This window comes from Brachyhypopomus gauderio, chromosome 3 (assembly GCF_052324685.1).
Source record: "Brachyhypopomus gauderio isolate BG-103 chromosome 3, BGAUD_0.2, whole genome shotgun sequence".
NCBI lineage: Eukaryota > Metazoa > Chordata > Actinopteri > Gymnotiformes > Hypopomidae > Brachyhypopomus > Brachyhypopomus gauderio.
The window spans coordinates 5,352,219-5,373,948 of NC_135213.1; the positions used below are offsets into that span (position 1 = coordinate 5,352,219).

The following is a 21,730-nucleotide window of genomic DNA, read 5'->3' on the forward strand; positions in this document are numbered from 1 at the left end:
CGCTGTTTGGCTTGTAAACGCTGCTTCGTTGCCAGGTTACCTGTATGTGGTGGAGTAATATATGGAGAGCTTCGGTTACAGTGCTATAACGTGTAATATTGGCACTCCGAGATCGCATCTCAGCCAATCACATTGTAGGGTCGGAACTAACTGTGGTATAATAACAAATATTAACAGTTGTTTTTCTCTCCCACAACGTTATTCTTTTACAGCTTCAAAAACACGCGTGATGCAAATTAGGCGATGACGCCATTTTGTGACTTTTAGGACAGCCAATAGCGACTTTCCTTACTGAGGAGTTGGCAACGCTGCTCTTACAGACAGAGAAGAGACTTTGATGAATCCACGTACGCAGCATTCGGTGCGTGTGGGAGAGTTAAAAAGATTGAGTATTAATCTTTTTACACGAGTATTGCTCCAAATCAATACCAGCGTTGGTATCGATATTTGGATCGATCCGCCCACCTCTACCTACCATCACCATCGGACATTACAGACCACAGGTTTCCTTATTCTCAATATCAGCATCGGGCGTTTAGTGGAGTTGCGCCTATTGTCGTGTTGGTGTTTGGAAGTGTTTGACTACTGGTTTACCTGTAAGTACTTAACTTAGTAATACGTTTTTATAATGGATGTTCTAGCGCTAACTAACCCAGCCAGATAACGTAGCTACTTATTTGATACTATACGAATATAATTCTGTTTGGTTCTTTTGTTTAGTAGCTCAAAGCGTATATGCTAGTTATATTGTACGGTTTTATTACAGTAGCGTTAACGTACGATTTAATTGATTTTATGCTGCCCATGTTAAAAGTGAATGACTGTAACTTAGTTGACTTCAAGTGTAATAACGATTATCACTGATGGTATGAAACAAAAGATATAATAGAGATTCTTTCAAGAAACATCCTAATACAAATCATAAAACCACAATGGTTTGTCAAATGGCCCATATCTTCTAAAGTAAAAGAGACTCATTTCAAAATACTAAATAAGATATATCCTGTAGTCATGTTTCTTGAAAGAAGATTTAAACTTGATGTGGATTCATGTGCCTTTTGAAAATCAGATGAATTCCAGAAGCATTTGTTTTTGTATGGACACTAGAAACTGGATTAATCTTAAACTTAACATTCTTTTTGATACCATTTTACTTTATGTGGAAAATTTAAGTTCAGATTTCTCTGATGCCATAAATGTAGTCATACTTTTAGCAAAAATACCACATTCACTACAGCAGGGGTCACCAACGTGTTGCCCGCGGGCACCATGTCGCCCGCGAGGACGTTATGAGTCGCCCGCGGGCTTGTTTTAAAAACAGCTCACTATATTGCCATGCACCAAAGCGCTGCATCGTTTATGTTTTTGCTGCTATTAGCGATTGTCCGAGGTTGCTAGCGGTCTTCCCGCTAGCAACTGACACGCGCACATGAACCCAACCCCCCCCCCCCCCCCCCCCCCCCCCCCCCCCCGCTCAACAACTTTCGTTCGCCACCCCCCCCCCCCCCCCCCCCCCCCCGCTCAACTTTCTTTCTGGTAGCCCTCTGCAATAATTGGTATCCAAGAAGTAGCTCCCAACTTCAAAAAGGTTGGTGACCCCTGCACTACAGTAAGTGGAGTGGTTAATTAAAAGTCTTCTTTTCTCTTTATGAATGAAGTAAATTCATATTACTCTTCATTAAGTAGATTAAAAAACTTGAAAAATGCAAGAATCATCTCTCACCGATTTCTCTAGTAATTTCTCTAGAACTAATCTATAGTTCTAATCTCATTATATGGCTTTGCTCCTCTGTTTTATGTATGTACTGTATGAGTATATGCATATGTGTATTATTGTTATTATTTGTCTACTGTCAATGTGTCATTATTTTGCCAGCACAAGAATAATCAAACACCTAACATATGAACCAAACACTAACAGAAATAGCTGGGTGGACAAGGCTAAATAAAAGCAAAGACAACAAGCAAAATCACTAGAGAAACCAGTCACACAAAGTACATCTAATAGGGAATACAAAATACAAGGAGTACATACAGACTAGTATTACAGACACAAAAGACCAAGATACCAAATCGCATACAAACAAGAGACTAAACACAAGACTTAAATACACTAACCAACCAAGGGACTCAACAAGACACAGCAGAAAGCAATAACGAGGGGGCAGGGGAGTGAAGACAGACACAACTAGGACATTTCAAAATAAAAGACAAACAGAAGACATGACAGACAGGAGGGAGGCAGGACTGACAGTTAACGTATGTGCAGCCGCTTTACGTGAATGTCACCTCCTCACAGGTGGATTGCTAAATTGCCAGTCATGTTGAGTGTGAGTGAAGCTTTTGTTGAATCAGCGCTTAATGTCATGAAAATTTCAGGATGCATGGTTTGAAATGACTTTTAGTCTTTTGAATTTGTATTGTATTAACATCATTTTTGATAACATATTCAGGGGTAAATGCTGCCAGGTGCAGTCCTTAAATTTGAGGAAGTTGATCCTAGAAAGTCATTTAAAGGTCATTGAATTTGGTTTAGGTGAAATCATATATATATTAGGGTTGGGCATAGATTATTTTTTAAAATCTAGATTAATCTCACTGAAATCTTGAAATTAATCTAGATTAAAATGGCTCATATGCGTGCTACCCAAGTAATGACTAAAAGTCAGTCTTTGAGATAGAGTTTCTTAATACAGAGGGTGCAGTAGACCATGGGATCATCTCCTGTTTCCAAAATGCATCAATGACTGCTTGAGAAAGCTGTTCTACTTTGATACTTGAAGAAAAACATGCTCAATGAAATGTACTCGTGTTCAACGGTTTATTCAGTTAAACATGAAAATAGTACTGTATGCCTACATAGAGAGAATTTGTAAGCCTACATACTGTACATTAAAAGGGGCTGATAACATGTTTATTCAGCTAAACATGAGATTTGAAATGTAAGCCAACATTTAGTACATTTAACCTGTTTTCATTGGCGGTGACTCGTCCCGTGGGCTGCATCAGTGCTTGACACAGCGTCAGCAGCATTAGCAAACGGGTGCTTTGCGTTTAAATGGTACTTCAGACTGGTAAAACTCCTACAATAAACTAATTCCGTGTTGCATAAGCTGCAAACAACTTTAGTCTTGTCAATTTCTCCATTAGGAAACTTACTAAAAATGAATTTTCCATGAAGCAAACCTGGCGACTTCGTGGTTGCATCTATGTAAGCATACGTGCTATTTGTGTGGGTGGTAATTCACAGGTTTGAAAACTCGTTCTCGCCCCCTACTGTGCAATTTGGTTAGGAATACAACAGAGCTAAACTATCAAGGTGAATGTCATCAGTTTGCTTACCTATTTCCTATTTTGACTCCTATTTAGTGGAGTGCTCAACTTATCGTACACAGCACTCCACTGTGCTGCTACTGCTCCTCCGCGCACCGCACAAAAAAAAAAGTTGGTCATAACTCCGGTCCGTTAAGCGGGGACTCACTGTACTGCCAAAACTAGGGGTGTCACGATTTCGATATTTAATCGAAATCGATCGAAATTATGTCGCACTACGCGAAGTAAAGCCTGGTTTATGCTTGACGCGTCGCGAGCAGCACGAGGGTCCGCGCGCCAAAAATGACGTAATCGCGGTGGCTGCACCCATGTGCGAGGCTGGCGATTCGCGAGGTCACACACCTCTAGAATTTTGTAATTTCGCATGCGCCGCACTTCCGCGAAATAAACAAAGTCATGTTTGCTGGGCTCATACACCTTCACAAGGTGGAATGAAAGCACTTGTACGTCACTTTCAAGGTCCATTTAAATAATTCCCAGCACGTTAAACTGAATTAAGTAAAATATTTATACACATACTCAAAATGATTCGAAATAATTTGCTTTTTCATCACATTATTTAATGGTTGTTTATTTTCAAATCGCCCAATCTTAACGTCTTCACGTTCTCATGTTTTGCCCTGGAATTACAAGAGGCTCGTATTTGTTAACGTAATACAAGAGAACTGTTCAGTCAGAAAGCTAATTGTTGTGAAACGAAGTCGTTACAATTTCAAGCATTTTTAAGTACTTTAGCCTAAATTCCAGCACTTTTCAAACCTGGGGGGTGTTCCAAGAAGCGGGTTAAGCGAGAAAACCGGGTAAGTTAACTGAGAGTTCACGGAAACTCGAGGTTTTCCATTCCAGAAACCGAGCTTGGAGAGAACCGGAGTCAGTTACTATAGCAACTTATGCTCTGAAGCTAACCTGCTCGCTGGCAGGTTAACTTGGACTTGACCCAGAGTTACAAACACGTCATCATGACGTGTCCTTTCCTCGAAGATCATGTGGATATTGAAACTCGCTGAGTTCTTTGTCGGGAACGCCTTATAAAACCCTGAATAGACATAGGCCTACTATCATTTTCGGATTATTTTTTTAATGAACGTTATCGTTTTTCAGCACAATCCAATACTTCCATCAATAAAATTATTAAGCGTCACATTTCAAATATTACACATCGCGGATCAGCCCTAAATTCTCTCCAGATTGTTATATATCGGTCTTCGTTTTTTGCTAGTGGAAGTTTTCTTTATAGTGTAGGAGATGCGGAATCTGTCAGCAAAGCTACTGTATGTCAGTCTGTCCGAAAACTATGTCCGGCATTAAAATGACTAGTGCCCGGTTTTGTGGTGTTTCCTGGGCTTAAGCCAGTTATGGACATCAAAGAGGAATTCCACAGCATCATTGGTTTGTCTTTAATTCACACTGACAATAAAGAAATTAAGCAAAGGAGAGGCAATATATAACGATCTTCATTCCATTTACATTTTAAGGATTTCCTAGAGTGATTGGCTGTATTGATGGAACCTACGTATGCTACCTATTCCAGCACCATTAGAACATGAAAATTCATCCATAGCATTAATGTACAGGTACTAACCTTTATAATCCTTAATGAATACTTATCTTTAATGGTAACAAAAATAACGTAGCTATTGTAACTGACCGTTCTTCCCATCAAGATCATATGTGATGCTTCTCACCTCGTCACAAATGTTGAAGCCAGATGGCCAGGATCCGTGTATGATTCCACACTGTAACAAATCTGAACAGAGTAGGCCTGCGGTAGTTTTGCTAGTTGTTCACATGCAGTGTAATAGTTAAATCATTGCAAACCCTAGTGTGATTATAGGACACTATGACGGCCTCCTTCATGGAGCCTGCCTGTCCTATAGGCCTACCTTATGACTCCCTATTCAGATCCTGCACCTGGACCACAGTCCCGCTACAATCAGGCCCACAGCAAAACCAGGGCAAGAATTTAAATCCTCGAGGCCAGGTTCCAGTTCCTGAAGGGGCTCAGAGTAACCCCTGATAGGGCGTGCCACATAATAATGGCATATGTGGTATTACACAACATTGCAACCATCCAGGAAGAGCGACAGCCTACCATCTCTGACATGCCCACAGACGAGGAACCTTACATGCATGTAGGTGACAACAGAGATGGTGGAGTTGTCAGAGACTCCATCTGCAATCACTGCTTTCCACATTAAATCATGTACCACCACCCACCCCACCATCCACCCTGTAACCTTTTAATATACATTACAGTCAAATTCACTGTTATGTTTCATTATTTCATTTTTCCTGTAAATAAATATATTTTATAATATATTAAGAATAAGATATAGTTATGTACAGCCATACCACTTTGTACAATATTCTTATACTTCATTTTTATCTGATGCCATGTGTGTTTCACACCACTCAGATTAGACCTGGAATTAGTAAGTATTCAATAAAAAAAATTTTAAAACTCAATACAGTATTATAAAGGTGGAGAAAATAATAATATAATCGCACCCTTCTGCTAAATATAAAAATATCATTTTCACTCACGCATTAACTCTGTTGGCAATTTTTTGACATGCTGACTGCCTTTCTCTAGCAGCTACCGCAGTATTACATTTACGTTTAATAATATCTAAATATTCTGCATATGCAGTCATTAATACTTCAAGCTACAGTGGTGTGAAATACGATGTTCGGCTGATTTTCGCATTTAAGTCCATGATAAATCCTATTTATCTGCGTTCCATTAAGAATGCCTTTCATAGTTACGCGTGAACGCGCTTCTGTCTGGGTCAACCTACTCAAGAGTTGAGCGACCCTGATTACTTTAACTCCGATCCGCCGTTTTGGAACCGAAAACTCTGAGTATGTCAGATCGGGGTAAGACAACTCCGAGTTCAGGGTTAAGTTTAGAGTTTGTTAAACCCGCTTCTTGGAATACCCCCCTGGAACACAATGCAACATTAATATTTGTCAGGTAAATGTTCCTTCTCCTGTTTTTGAGGGGTGTTTATTTATACTACCACATATCCTTTCGGACAACACTGCAAAGAATGTGACGCGCCAAATGCCTTTGCCATTTGCGCAAGTTCACGCATTTATTTTATGTTGCACATTGCTGTTTTAATAGTGTACATTGCTGCTACCAAAAAAACCACTAGATTGCAGGTACCCTCTGTGACCTCTCATTTTTGTTATTATTAATAGTTTGTTTTCGTTTTTTTTCCACTGAGAACAAGATTGTTACATTTATCTCAATTAAATTATTTTAATTTGACCATTAGTGCCTAATGTGGTGTATTACAGATCAATTGTATCACTTTAATTCACTTATATCAAACCCACCTTTTGTAAATATTGTAAATTTGATTATTCAAACCAATGACTGACCATAGACTAATCTAAAACTGGCATAGGCCTCTCTGCTGTAAATCGAGAATCGAATCGTGACCCTAAAATCGAAAATGCAATCGAATCGAGGATTTAGAGAATCGTGACACCCCTAGCCAAAACGGTGTAAACAAACAACATATTTCACAATTATACTATTTGAAAGCAAACATAACATGATTTGAATTTACAAGTTGCGTTTTTCATTTGAGAAATGCTTTAGTCGCATACAAACACAACGTGATTATCAAATGAAAACCACGACTTACAAATAAAATGTGCTAGTTGTAAATTCATATGTAACTTTAAAACAAATGCAGAGCAACTTACTAATACATCACACTACACGTACAAATACGTATGTAAAAAAATTGTGAATAATGAGACTTTTTGCGCACTTTTAGCAGGAGCGCTTTCTAAAGAGGCCAACATCATTTTTACCTTCAGTCTACCTGGAAACATGGCACATTGAGTAATCGTGTGCACAGGTGAATTTGTGATATGTTGGTGCTGCCCATAGATTAATTCTCTGATGCACAATAATTTAAAAGATCAAATCACACTGCTGGAACTCATAAGGAGCTTCAACAGACCAAAGCAGCTCTGCAGCACCATGAGAGAGAAAGGAAGGAAAAGAACAACTTTGAAAATAAAGTTGATGAGCCCTACAAAATAAAAGTCCATATATATGCACATAGAGTAGCACTGAACCAAACAGGGAGAGACTCGTATCACAAAATAGACAAGTGTTTTCATTTTTTTATTTATTTATTATTTTTTATTAAATGGCCCACCTCCAACCCCCCCCCCCCCCCCCCCCCCCCCCCCCATCTTTGGAGGACAACTTTGTTTTTATATCAAGTAATGGATCAAATAATAACAATTCTGTATAATATAGTGTGAAGTGATAATTATTGGGATTAGGTGGACCATGAGAGGATAGAGTATAGAAAAGGGGAAAAGAAAAGAGGGGGAGAGAGAGAATAAAAAGGGAAAAGACAGAAGGCCGGGAAGAAAAAATAAATAAATAAATAAATTATATATATATATATACACACACACATACATATACATACATATATTCAAATATATACATATACATACACACACACGTACACATATATATGTATAAAAAAATAAAAAAGTAAAAAAACAAGCAGCTCAAATGACCACTGCAAAGAAGAGCAGAAAGTGTACCCAAAACATATGGCACAAATGACTGATGTATATCAATCAATCAATCAAATTTTATTTATATAGCGCTTTTTACAACAGTTGTTGTCACAAAGCAGCTTTACAAGTGCCGAGTCCTTGCTCCCAGTGAGCAAGCCAAGGGCGACAGTGGCAAGGAAAAACTCCCTAGTTTTTTGCATGAGGAAGAAACCTTGAGAGGAACCAAGACTCAGGGGGGGAACCCATCCTCCTCTGGCCGACACCGGTCACCATGACAACAACAAAAATTTAGACAGAAAGAAGAGAAAGAAAAGGGAAAAGATGTAATAATGTCCATCATGGTGTAGGCATCCGGTTAGGGCGTACTCACACTAGGCTCTGCGATCCGGGCCCGGGCACGGTTGCCTGCCGAAGCACGGTTCGTTTGGCTAGTGTGAGCGCTACAACCGTGCCCGGGCCCGGATCAGTTAACCGTGCTCGGGCCCGCTTTGAAGAGGTGGGCCAGGGCACGATTCATGTGGACTCGGGCACGGTTCGCTTCTAGTGTGAGCGCTATCCGTGTCCGGGCCCGCTTGGTGCCTCGTCTGATTGGTTCATTTCGCTGGAACTCAAACATGACATCAGTGATGCGACGCTCACATTAAACAGTCATAGCGGCAAAGCGATTAGCAGACAATCGTTGTGTTAAATGATCGATAAATCTGTGCTTGCACCGTGTTTCTGCACTCCCAAAACGACTCCAAAAATACAATAAAAAGAGAATCATGAGCTCTATAGTGTTGTGCGAGCGCGCTTTTTTTCCAAATAAAGCGGCGTTGTGATGACGTAAGCGTGCTCGGGCCGGGTTGCTGAAGCGAGTGTGAGTGCAGGCCAGACGGGGAGTGGGGAGGGGGGATAACCGGGCCCCAGCACGGATCCAGCAAACCGTGCCTAGTGTGAGTACGCCCTTAGGCAGGAGGTGGCTGGCCTAGGCTGGATCGCTTGTCTCTCCTCATCTCATTTTTCCTCGAGCAGGCGGGCAGCCATGTGGAGAAAATAAAACAGGGAAAATTAGCTCTGTATGAGGACATATACAGGACAGATTAAATTTAACACATTTCTGGAGTGTGGCAGCAACTCCGGCATTAAGTTAAACTATTACAGCCTAGCTAAAAAAGGCAGAACCAGAAGGTAACATAGGCTTGGGGGCATTCTGAGACAATGGCATCCATCCACTGCACTGTCAACAAACTTGAGTGACCTCGAGCAGTGACAGGACGACAGCACCAGCGCCCCAGTCTACCATAAAACCCTTCGCCTGTGAACCCCTGGATCTGTACCTTTATCTAAGGGGGGATATTAATTATCAAACGCTAAACTAAATAAGTGGGTTTTCAACCTAGACTTAAAGATTGTGACTGTGTCAGAGTCCCGGACGCATTTAGGAAGATCATTCCAAAGCTCTGGGGCCTTACAAGAAAAGGCTCTTCCCCCTGCTGTTACCTTGTTAATTTTTGGAACTAATAAAAGGCCAGCACCCTGTGATCTTAGTGGACGTGGGGGTTCATAATAGGAAATAAGTTCCTGAAGGTATTCAGGAGCAAGTCTGTGCAATGCTTTATAAGTTAATAAAAGAATTTTAAAGTCAATACGGAAATTAACTGGGAGCCAATGCAGGGCTGATAGGACTGGACTGATATGCTGAAATTTTCTAGTTCTGGTCAGAACCCTGGCTGCGGCATTTTGAACTATTTGAAGTTTATTTAAATTTCTATTTGAGCATCCTGACAGTATGGGAGGTATTTCCTGCCAATAATAAAACTAAAATGAAAACACTAAAATGAAAATGAAAATACCGTTTTGCCATTTCTTTTTCCATACATGTGTGAAAATATTATGACAAAATTAAAAATAAAATGAAATCACTTAATTTGCAATTTAATTTTTCACTCGAGCACGGGTCATATGTGACAAATATAAAATGAAAATTAAAAAGGAGGATTGGCGCTACCTGCTGGTGATTTTCTTTTTCATTTTCCACTTTTCATTTTCGTTTTCAACTTCACCAGCATGCAAATACATGTAAATGAACAGTAGGCGGAGCTACAACTACAGTACCTCCCGTGAAATCCAGAGAGGGCAGCACACAGCGACATGGCTGACGTTTTACTAGAAACGGCAAATGAGATTGTGAGGTTGGCGAATTGCCAGATTATATATTGCTTAGATGTGAAGTAATCTTGCAGGTTAATAGTGTTGTATGTCGGAATATATGTGTGTCTGTTTTGTCTATCTGTGTATGTGTGTGTGCATACAATACATTGCAGTCTTGAAAGTGGGTGAACAAATCGTTGGATGAGTGCAGAAAGAGAAAAGGAGAGGGAGAGGGAGAAGGTGACATGTAAACTGAAAGTGCATATACAACAAAAAAAAAAGAATAAACAACTAGGAATTATGAAGGAAAACACTAATTAGACCGGCATTAGTTATTTTATCTTAGGCATGTCTTATTGTTCTAGGAGATAAGTGATAGATCAAACGAGTTGGGATAAAGGCGTCTGTGTTGATACAGTTCACCTGTTTAGAACAGCCATGGTGTTGTGTTTGTGTCGCGGTAAAGTTGACCGTTCACGTAGAGTTTGTCCACTGAGATTACAGCCCGGGAACCTGCTTGAATGAAACTCTTGCGGATGGGAAACAAGACCTTGCGTCGCTCCAGGATTTCTTTGGGGAACTGGTCGTTAATGCTGAAGTTGGTTCCTTTCAGCTCCCGGCCGCGGCTCTTTAGCAGTTCTTTGTGCTTGTAATGTTCAAACTTGGCCACGATCGGTCTGGGTCTCCGCGCATCCGGCCGTTTCCCTCCCAGGCGGTGAACGCGGTGAAAACTGATGTTTTTGACGGTCGCCTCTGAGATTTTTAAGGGGGGTTTGTAAATAAACTAAATATTTTTGTAAATGTTTTTACCGTGGTCTCCGTCAGCCTTCTCTAGAATACCTGCAAATATTAAATTGTCTCTCATACTGCGAGACTGGAGATCGATGACCGTTTCTTTGATTTTTTTGTTTTCTTCCGAGAGTCGGGGTCATTCCCTCGGTGAGCGACTTCACCGACTCTCTAAGAACCGTGTTTTCTGCAGCGAGTGCTTCCACTTGCTGCTGGCTGAACTCCACCGACTCTCGCAACGCTTGAAACTCTTGGTGGAGAATTTCCACCAGCGCCAGGCGCGCGTCGAACCTGGACAGTTTGGTGTTAATAGACTCCAGAATATCGGCCGTGTTACAGGTGTGTGGGGAAGCCGCTCCTGGGGAAGCTTCGGCACGGCTCCTCTTGGTGGATGGCATCTTCTCTGGTTTGCTCATGATAATTCTATCAAAGCAATTGTCAATATACGTAAATATATTGTCCAAATTTTTGCGGTGCTCCAGAGTGGTTGCGTTCGTTGATACCTATTAAGTAAAAGGAAAAACAAACACCTAGAGATTATTATTATATATATATATATATTTTAGGTTGTCTTAAATTAAGTTAGCGGGTAATAAAGATATTGATAAGTTTGTTAGCAGCGGCCTGCCGCCATGTTCAAAAGCTTCATGTCATGATTGTTTCATCTTCATCTCACAATGAATTTGCAATGTCCTTTTCCTCTAGGAATTAATGCTGTCCATTTTCCTAAACACATAAACACATTTATCTGTGAGGAGTATGACAGACTGTTGAAATCAGTAAACATGGAAAAGGAAAAAAGCTACCACTGCTTAAAGTGTGGAAAGAGTTTTACTTCACACAGTCATCTCCAGCGACACCAGCGCATTCACACAGGAAAGAAGCCATATCACTGCTCAGAGTGTGGGAAGAGTTTTTCTGATCGGAGTAGTCTTCAAACTCACCAGCGCATTCACACAGGAGAGAAGCCATATCATTGCTCAGAGTGTTGGAAGAGTTTTACTGCACAGAGTACTCTCAAAAATCACCAGCGCATTCACACAGGAGAGAAGCCATATCACTGCTCAGACTGTGGAAAGAGTTTTACTCAACAGACTAATCTCAAAAATCACCAGCGGATTCACACAGGAGAGAAGCCATATCACTGCTCAGAGTGTGGGAAGAGTTTTATTAAACAAAGTAGTCTCAAAAAACACCAGCGCATTCACACAGGAGAGAAGCCATATCACTGCTCAGAGTGTGACAAGAGTGTTACTGATCAGAGTAATCTTCAACTGCACAAGTGCATTCACACAGGAGATAAGCCATATCACTGCTCAGATTGTGGGAAGAGTTTTACTAGACAGAATTATCTTGAACAGCACCAGCGCATTCACACAGGAGAGAAGCCATATCTCTGCTCAGAGTGTGGGAAGAGTTTTACTGAACAGAGTACTCTTCAACAGCACCAGCGCATTCACACAGGAGAGAAGCCATATCACTGCTCAGAGTGTGGGAGGAGTTTTACTGCACGGAGTACTCTCAAAAATCACCAGCGGATTCACACAGGAGAGAAGCCATATCACTGCTCAGACTGTGGAAAGAGTTTTACTCAACAGAGTCATCTTCAACTGCACCAGCGCATTCACACAGGGGAGAAGCCATATCACTGCTCAGTGTGTGGGAAGAGTTTTTCTGAACAGAGAATTCTTCAACTGCACCAGCGCATTCACACAGGAGAGAAGCCATATCAATGCTCAGAGTGTGGGAAGAGTTTTGCTAGACAGAGAAGTCTCCAGCAACACCAGCACATTCACACAGGAGAGAAGCCATATCAATGCTCAGAGTGTGGGAAGAGTTTTACTAGACAGAGAAGTCTCCAGCGACACCAGCACATTCACACAAGAATGAAGCCATAACACTGCTCAGTGTGGTAAGTCAGAAACTTCTATCTACAGTTCTAGCTTACTGTACATTTTCTGCTTTGCACTAATACTGCACTGTATTAGTACCGAATGAAACATGTTGGACAGACTATATGTCTGCAGTAAACAGTAGTGGGAGACTGTGAGCACAGACGTTTGAACGTTTCCTCATCAGTCATGAATGATTTTAGTTTACTTATGTTTTCACTCTTCATGGCCAGCAGGAGTATTCACATGCATCAGTGTCCCTGCTTGGCTAAGAATGATATCAGTTTGTTAGTGTAAATATGGATCGGCACATAAGAGATAGTACTTGGTAATTGGAACATGACAAACAATACCGGATAACAATACAGAGGGGAATATATGAAAGACCACATATACAAATATGCCCCGTACCCCCAAAAACGTTTTGGTACCTTTGGGGCTTCTAGCAGGGTTCGTACGGTCATGAAAAACCTGGAAAAGTTATGGAATTTGAAAATAGCAATTTCCAGGCCTGGATAAGTTTTGGAAAAATAAAAAATACTCAAATGTTTTGGAAAAGTCATGGAAATTTGCTTGACACAATAAATGTATGTTGTTCTGATAACCGGAAGAAAAAATTAATAAATATAATATAGCCATTTTTTTTCATTGTGCGGACCGCTAACGTAACTTCACACATTAGTTCACTGCGTTAGCGTCGGACTCCAAGCGGAGCTGTAGATTGTACTTTGATGTAAATCAGCGTAATGCTGGTAAATGCCGATTAAACAATGACTGCTTCAGTTGGACAAATACAAGCTATGGCTTGTGAAAGACAAGGACACGGGGCGTGCAAAATGTGCACGGTTAACGATGGGGTTAGAGACTGAAAAGTCCGTCATAAAGCAGTTTTCGTCGTTAAGCGCGACCCTAGATTTAGATACGTTTTGATCGTAAACACAGTATAGAAAAAAAACTAACGATGTCCTCGTGCGTACAACGCGAGAAAGAGCGATCGTGTTGCCGAGATGGGCTGCAGTGGAGCCTGTGCTGCCTCAGCTTATCGTACACAACACTCCACAACACTCCACTGTGCTGCCACTGCTCCTCCGTGCACGCGCGAAAAAAAAAAAAAAAGTAGGTCGTAACTCCGGTTTATATTGATATTGAAAATACGGTAAATGTTTATTTTTTCAATTAAACCACGTGGCTTGTCATTAATTTATGATATACTGTGGAATTTTGGCCTGGATTTTTTCTTATTTTTCATGTCTACACATATGTTTAGAGAATGTATAGTCATTAAAATTTGCCTCAAAGTCATGGAAAAGTCATGGAAAAGTCATGGAAATTGATTGTCAAAAAAGTGTATGAACCCTGTTCTAGGGGTGCCACCATGGGCACATGAGCCAGAACAGGTCCTATTTACCACTGTATTGATGTAGACACTTGTTAGCAGGTCGGGGCTGCATTGTACAGCCACAGACACTCGTACGCTGGTCTTTGATGTACACTGTACCGCTACAGATTTGGAGCAGCGAACTGTAGGCTTGTACTGAACAGCCATATTAACGTACGTCCTTGTAGCAGGTCTCTTGGTAGTAGTAGGGCTGTGGTAACCTTCTTGCTGCCTGTGCTGAGACGTCCTCTCTGTGTGCTCTAGGTGGAAAATGAACTACCTCGGGAGCAGAGAATGCACCAAATTCAAAATCAACAGTGGATCCACTCTTGCCAAATCGTGCTCTAAGAAGTTCAAACAACCCATCAAGGGTGTTCATTTCCTCTGTCGGATGAGACAAGGACAAATGAAAAAAAATTGTCTGCTATGGAGAATAAACCCCTCCAAATTATCCTCCTCATTGAACTCGTGGGAGGGACAAATCGAGGAGGGTAGCTCAAAAGGTTCACCATCCTTAACCTGTTTAATCAAGTCCTCAAACAAGATACACATTGGAAGATAACTGTAATTCTGTTCCTGATAATGCCTCACCTTGTAAGGCTCCCTCGCTGTGTCCTATATGGTGGATTATTCTGTGACATGGAGGGTTTTGTGCAATCAGGAAGCAGACACAGTCTCTGAGGTGATTGGTTGTTTTAAAAAAATAGGTTTTACTTTGACCCTACGGGGTTGCACACAAATTGACAGTAGACACACGAACAGCATGAGCACAATGAGGCATGGTAACACTAACGGAACTAACACACTAACACAGATATGACCAACTAATCATTAGACATAAAGACAAGACAACAGACTTGACCAGCAACCTGACATATAACAGAACACTAAAATTAGATAACAAACTACACAAACGGACATCTACAGACACGAGAAGCCATGAACAAAACAGAAGTATAGAAAGATTAACCGAAACTGACTTCCCATACACAACAGACTGCACAAGACCACAAACGATCACCATAATTTTTACTTTCACAATAAGTTTCACTATAATATGCACCATCACCTTACAATAACCCACAAAGACTGAACACCAACGATTAAATACCAGAACTAAATTACAAATGAGACACGGCTGAAGGGGAAGTAACATGGGGCGTGACTGAACAGACTAAAAAGCAATACATGATTGACAGGGAGGCGGGGCTAGACATGACACCTCCTTAAAATCTCAGCTTCACCTCTATTACGTGACCTACAGAAAGCATGGACTACACTTGCTTGCAAAGTGAACATACAAGTTACTGTGTGTTTTGAATTCCTGTAAAATATTAGGCCTGAAATTTCAATGTGTTTCAATAATTTAATTAATTTTTAATATGTGACTAAAGCTGATGTGAAATGTGCATAAATGTTTTAACTGGGACTCCATGGAAACCATGGTGGTGTTTTTGACTCTTCTGAAAGTCTGTAAATGCTCTAGAGACAGATTAAAAACAATACTACACAAACAGACCTTTTAGTGTTTTGTTTTGTTTTTTTTAGTTTGTTACACTCACATCACGCTTGAATGTCTTGAACATATAACAATCAAAACATGTAACGTCTACTCCGCCCCAACCTATGTGAGGTCTTCATGTTTCCCTTAATTTCGTTTTTTAGTTGAATCTCCATAGCGTTCCCCTGTCACGCCCCTTGATCTCACTGCCCATTATTAGTCCGGATCAGCTGTTTATGTTTAACTCCTTAATGTGTTTGGTTTATATTCCTGTGTGCCCAGTCTTTCCTTGTAAGTCAATTTGGTTCATTTACTGTTGCGGGTGTTTGGATGTTCTGTTCCCTGTGTTTATCAGATCTGCCCTTGGTTTTTCTCCTTGATTGTTGTATGTTCAGCGTTTGGTCTATTCTATTAGATCTGTTCCTAGTTGTTTTCTTCATCATCCTATGTTTGGTTTTTGTGCTCTTTATTGAGTCTTCTCGGTATTGTCTCCTGATCGTTCTTTAGTAAGTTTTGTTACATTCGCCAGGTCTGTTTTGCGTTAGTCCGGTTAATTGTATTTTCCATTTTTAATGCGTTTGTTTGTTTACTGTTATAACCCATTTGTCTTTTGTGTATTCTCTGTTGTGTCCGAGAGGTGTTAATCTATTAGTCTGTGTGCTATTATTCACCCAAGGATTTTTATCATTGCATTAGCAGTGTTTAATTGTCTGGAAATTAAATGTGTGTATGTAAATGTAATGCCTTGCCGTTCAAGAGCGATTCGAGCTGATCTGGTTAGGAGACAGGAGGTAACTCCTGCTCCTTCCAATAAACCTGACTCAGCAGCATTTGTGTCCTTCTCCTAGTTCTCGTTCATTACACATTACTTGGTAGTAGGGCTGCACAATTAATCGTATTTTTATCGTTATCGCGATGTGAAGTTTCACGATAAACACATCGAAAGAGCCACGATAACTCCTTGAATAACAGCAAACTCAAATTGCATTATCCTCGTCCAGCAATAGAGGGAGCTATTCGCGCTGCAGACTATGATGACGTGACGTAAGTAGGCAAGAGGCAGAGTGAGGTGAACAGTTCATCAGACACGCGATTTGGTTTAAGCCTGGTTTACACTTGACGCGGCGCGAGGGTCCGCGAGGCAAAAATACCGTAATCGCGTTGGCTTCGCCTGTGCGCGATGGCCTCGCGCACTGTCGATTCACGAGGTCGTGCACCTCTCGAATTTTGTAACTTCGCGTGCGTCGCGCTGCAGCGCAATGAACATAGTCATGTTTGCAGGGTTCATACACCTTTATGAGGTGGAATTAAAGCACTTGTATGTCACTTTCAAGGTCCATTTCAATAATTTGAATAATTTTTTTTTTTATCACATTATTTAATGGTGGTTTATTTCCAAAACTCCCAATCTTAACGCCTTCACGTTCTCTCACGTTTTGTCCTGGAATTACAAGAGCAACATTAAAATTGGTCAGGTAAATGTTCATTCCCCTGTATTTGAGGAGTGTTTTTTTTTATACTACTAGGCCTACATATCGTTTTGGACAACACTGCAAAGATTGTGACATGGTAAGATTAAATGCTTCCGCTGTTCGCGGAGGTTCACGAGAGGTGTGCAGAGTCGCGCACTACGGTCACTCGTGAAAGTATAAACCTAGATTGAATCTATTGTTGAATAAACCTGCAAAATATTTGGAATTATTCTGGATTCATTACACAGTAAAAAACAAAACAAATTAACGTGCTGCTGTTCAGAGAGACACTACATTTCTGTATTTGAATCTTAATTTATCGTGGTTCACATCGATATCGGGATATCCAACAATGTTATCGCACATCGCAATTCTAGTCCATATCGTGCACCCCTACTTGGTAGAAACTAATTCACTGAAAATACATACCACTTTGCATTTATACAGTATGAATTACACTGTATTGTGATTGCATTATGATTCTCCCCCTGGCTATATCTCCAGTAGCCTACATTGACTTTGATCCATTCAAAGAAACTCGTCAAACTGGTCACACCTCATGAGTTTCCCTCCTTTTATGCCCATAGCAGCCAATGACACAGAGGTATTCTTTGCAGAAAGAGATGGTGCATTGTCATGCATGAAGATGATTTTGTTTGCTCCGAAAGGCATGGTTCTTCTTTTTGTACCATGGGAGAAAGTGGTCAGTCAGAAACACTATATACTTTGCCGAGGGACCCTAAAAGGAGCTTACAAGATCTCCACCCATCATTCCGGCCCAAAACATGACTCTGCCACCTCCTTGCTGACGTCCCAGCCTTGTTGGGACCTGGTGTCCATCCACCAACCATCCACTACTCCATTCTTCTGGACCATCCAGGGTTGCACGACATTCATCAGTAAACAAAACTGTTTGGAAATTAGTCTTCATGTATGTCTTGGCCCACTGCAACCGTTTCTGCTTATGAGCACTGATTAGGGGGCCCAATAGTAGGTTTACGCACCACAAGCCTTTGAAGGATCCTACACCTTGAGCTTCACTGGTTAGGGGGCCCAAAAGTAGGTTTACGCACTGGTTCAAATGAAGTTTATTGGTCACATGCATGGTCATACTTTGTACAGCTCAGCAGTACAGAAATATGGGGGAGCAGCATTATCAACAAAAATAGAATAGACTTTAAATTTGAAAAATATAATATAGTGCAAAAATATACAACGTATGCAGTGTAAAATATAATGTGCAATGTAAATGTGCAATTTACACGTCATTATACCACAGTTAGTTCCGACCCTACAATGTGATTGGCTGAGAGGCGATCTAGGAGTGCCGATATTACATGTTATAGCACTGTAACCGAAGCTCTCCATGTATTACTCCGCCACAAACAGGTAACCTAGCAACGAAGCAGCGTTTACAAGCCAAACAGCGCAACTACAAACAAGCAGCAACATTATCAAAATGAATTACAGGGAGTTCGTTAAATCTATTGGCTTCGAAAGCATTTGTTTCGATCTGAAACTGGAGGATGAAGCTATAAATGACCAGCCTGATTCCTCCAATGAGCCAAGGTTTGTCACGCTTACAAACAATGATTTGGATGAGCTGGAAATTCAGAGAAACGAAGTTAATACCGTAAAACAAACGTCCTGGGCTCTTAATATATTTACATCCTGGTTAAAAAGCAATGACATTGCAGTCGATTTTAGTATTATCAACAAAAATGAAATGAATCAGCTTTTACGCCGTTTTTATGGATCCGTCAGAAACGTGAAGGGAGAGTTATATAGCATCAGCAGCTTTGTTGGTTTAAGAGCTGGACTGAACAGATACCTGAACGAACATCCGATCAGCCGTGGATGGACAATAATTGTTGTACTTTATTTTTAATAAATTCAACTTTATCAATAGTTGTTTTTGTGTATATTTACCTCTATAATATTTATTGGGTAAGGCTATTCCAGTGTTGTGTAAGTTTAGCAGCGAGCCATTGAATGGAACTATTTTAACTGGCGGAGTATTTTACCAAACAGGTCGTATTTTCTCATCCTCTTTTACTCAAAATCTTTCAATAAACAGCGATAATGGAACTGTGGTATAATCGCAATAATACACTCGAGGTTCGTGCTATAACGGGTAATATCGGCACTGCTGTGCTGATCTACGGCACTCGGCCTGCGGCCTCGTGCCTACGACCGCAGCACAGCAGTGCCGATATTACCCGTTATAGCACTCCCTCTCGTGTATTATTGCGTCATTGTCCATGTTCAAAAATGGCCTTAAGACTCACTTATTTCAATTAGCATATAATTGAGCTTCTGCACCATGATTTATTTTTACTGATGTTTATTTACTTTAATTTCTTTTTTGTATGGTTTTTATGTTCTTGCTTTATGTACAGTGACCTTGGGTGGCTTGAAAGGCGCTTTTAAATAAAATGTTTATTATTATTATAATTAAAAAATGCATTAAATTAAATTAAATTGTTCATTAGTGCGAGTATGTATTAATGTCTGGAGTTCAGGGCACGGATGGCCTGTGGGAAAAAGCTCCTCCTCATTCTCTCTGTGTTTGTCCTCAGAGCGCGATAGCATCTTCCTGACGGCAACAGAGAGAAGAGTCCATTGTTGGAGTGACTTGGGTCCATCACAATCTTTCTGGCCTTGGTCCAGCATCGGTTGGTGTAAATGTTCTGCAGGTCAGGCAGCTCTGCTGGGATGATGCATTCAGCTGAACGTACCACCCTCTGTAGAGTTCGTCTGTCCTGCTGGGTGCTGTTACCAAGCCAGGCTGTGATGTTCCCAGTCAGGATGCTTTCTATGGTTTTTTCAGTACCTTGGAGGGCAGTCTGAAGTTCCTTAAGTGTCACGACTGGTTAGGTGCCCAAAAGTCCCAAAGGCAGCACAAGCCTTTAAAGGATCCTACACCTTGAGGTTTGCAGGACTCCAGAGGCACCAGCAGCTTCAAATACCTGTTTGATGGTTTGTAATGGCATTTCAGCAGCTGCTCTCCTAATCCGATGAACTTGCCTGACAGAAACCTTCCTCATTCTGCCTTTATCTGCACAAACCCATCTGTGAATCAGCCACAAATCTCATCACAGTGCAGTGATCACACTTACGTTTTCATGAAACATCTAATGTTTTCATACCTTGCATTGCACTGTTTAACGCTTTTCAGCAGCAGAGAGATCCTTTTTCTTTCCCGTACTGCTTGAAACCTGTGGCCTGCTTAATAATGTGGAACATCATTCTTAAGTGGTTTTCCTTTAATTGGGCTCACCTGGCAAACTAATTATCACAGATGTCTGAGATTGATTTCAGTGATTCAAATAGCCCTGAGATACAATACCATCTGTGAGTTTAATTGTTTTGAAACAAAAAAAAATTATCTATGACACTTCTATCCAATTTGCATGATAATTTGGAACATGGTGTATTGTTTTTCTGAGTGAGAATAATGCTGCAAACCTGATGGTAGTGATGGCAAACCGAGGCTTTCTGAAGCACTGAAGCCTTTTTCCTAACTGTATCGAAAAAAGTTTAATTAGTCGGAGCTTCATAACACAGTGGACATTAGCGGCATCTCTTAAAACTGTTAAAACCAAAAGCTCTTAAAACCAGTACATTAACATGACATTTGAGGTTTAAATAAAAAAACAACTGATGAAACAAATGGCAGGATACTTTGATGTCTGGATAATTTAATGTAATATATTAAAAGACATTGTAATCAGTGTTGTATAAAGTATTAGAGACCCATACTTGAGTAAAAGTACAAGTACTCTATCAAAAAATCGACTTGAGTAGAAGTGGAAGTGTTCTTTAAAAACTTTACTTAAGTAGAAGTACAGAAGTATTCAGCATTTTTTGTACTTAAGTATTGCAAGTAGTTTATTCTAAAATGTATTACTCAAGTACTGAAAGTAAAAAGTACAAGTATTGTGTTTTGAATTAATTAAAGAAAGCCGTTAAAGTTTGATTATCAATTGTTTTTATATATCACTTACAAATCAAAGATGTCAAAGACCACAAATACAAGTGTTCTGTATGTACAAACAAGTAGCAACTTAAAAAACTGGGCTTAACACTTCGTACACAAAAAACAGATAACCTATGATGCAGAAGTACAAGTTGGCCTTAATTTAGCTGAGAAAACGAGGTGTATTTTGGACGTAAAATCCGTTCGTCGGATTCTAAGGGTGAGCCTACTGCCCTGCATTTACCCTCAATAAATGCCCTTACCCTATAAAAACACTACACTATAAAAAATGGGCACATGATTAGTTAGCATGAAAAGAGAGCCAGCTTACTGCTGTTAAAAACACAACTCAGCGTGACATGACCTTTATGATTGCCAGCTAATGTTAAGTGAATACTGCAGCGCGTCATGAACATAATTAGGTTAGTTAGCTAAGATATCTAACCTAACTAGCACTTACTGACAGCTAAAGCTGGTGTGTCTTCTGTGCGTTATATTTATAACTTACATTGATGTTTCTTCAAGTTCGAAGGTGAATTTTTGAAGGCCAACATTTCACCCTCTTTAGGGAGGCAGAGATGGTACTTCATCCTATAGGAATTTACTTTCACTCCAGCAAAGGCAAACACTGTCTCTAGGTAGGGCCAGGGTGGTCTCCTTCCTCACCCTCACCACCACAATCACTCGATGTTG

At 40.5% G+C, this 21,730-nt stretch overlaps 1 protein-coding gene across 2 annotated transcripts; it reads left to right on the forward strand.

The window, feature by feature from the left end:
• Positions 1–338: 338 nt before the first annotated feature.
• Positions 339–20,644, forward strand: LOC143510077 (uncharacterized). 2 transcript variants are annotated; one of them, XM_076999084.1, is made up of 3 exons: positions 339–596; positions 11,521–12,727; positions 19,638–20,644. In XM_076999084.1, the coding sequence occupies exon 2, from the start codon at positions 11,601–11,603 to the stop codon at positions 12,711–12,713; it is 1,113 nt and encodes a 370-aa protein (XP_076855199.1). In that variant the 5' UTR covers positions 339–596; positions 11,521–11,600; the 3' UTR covers positions 12,714–12,727; positions 19,638–20,644. The 2 variants fall into 2 exon arrangements, with proteins under 2 accessions (XP_076855199.1, XP_076855198.1); XM_076999083.1 differs by lacking the exon at positions 19,638–20,644 and adding an exon at positions 14,350–16,418.
• Positions 20,645–21,730: the final 1,086 nt, after the last annotated feature.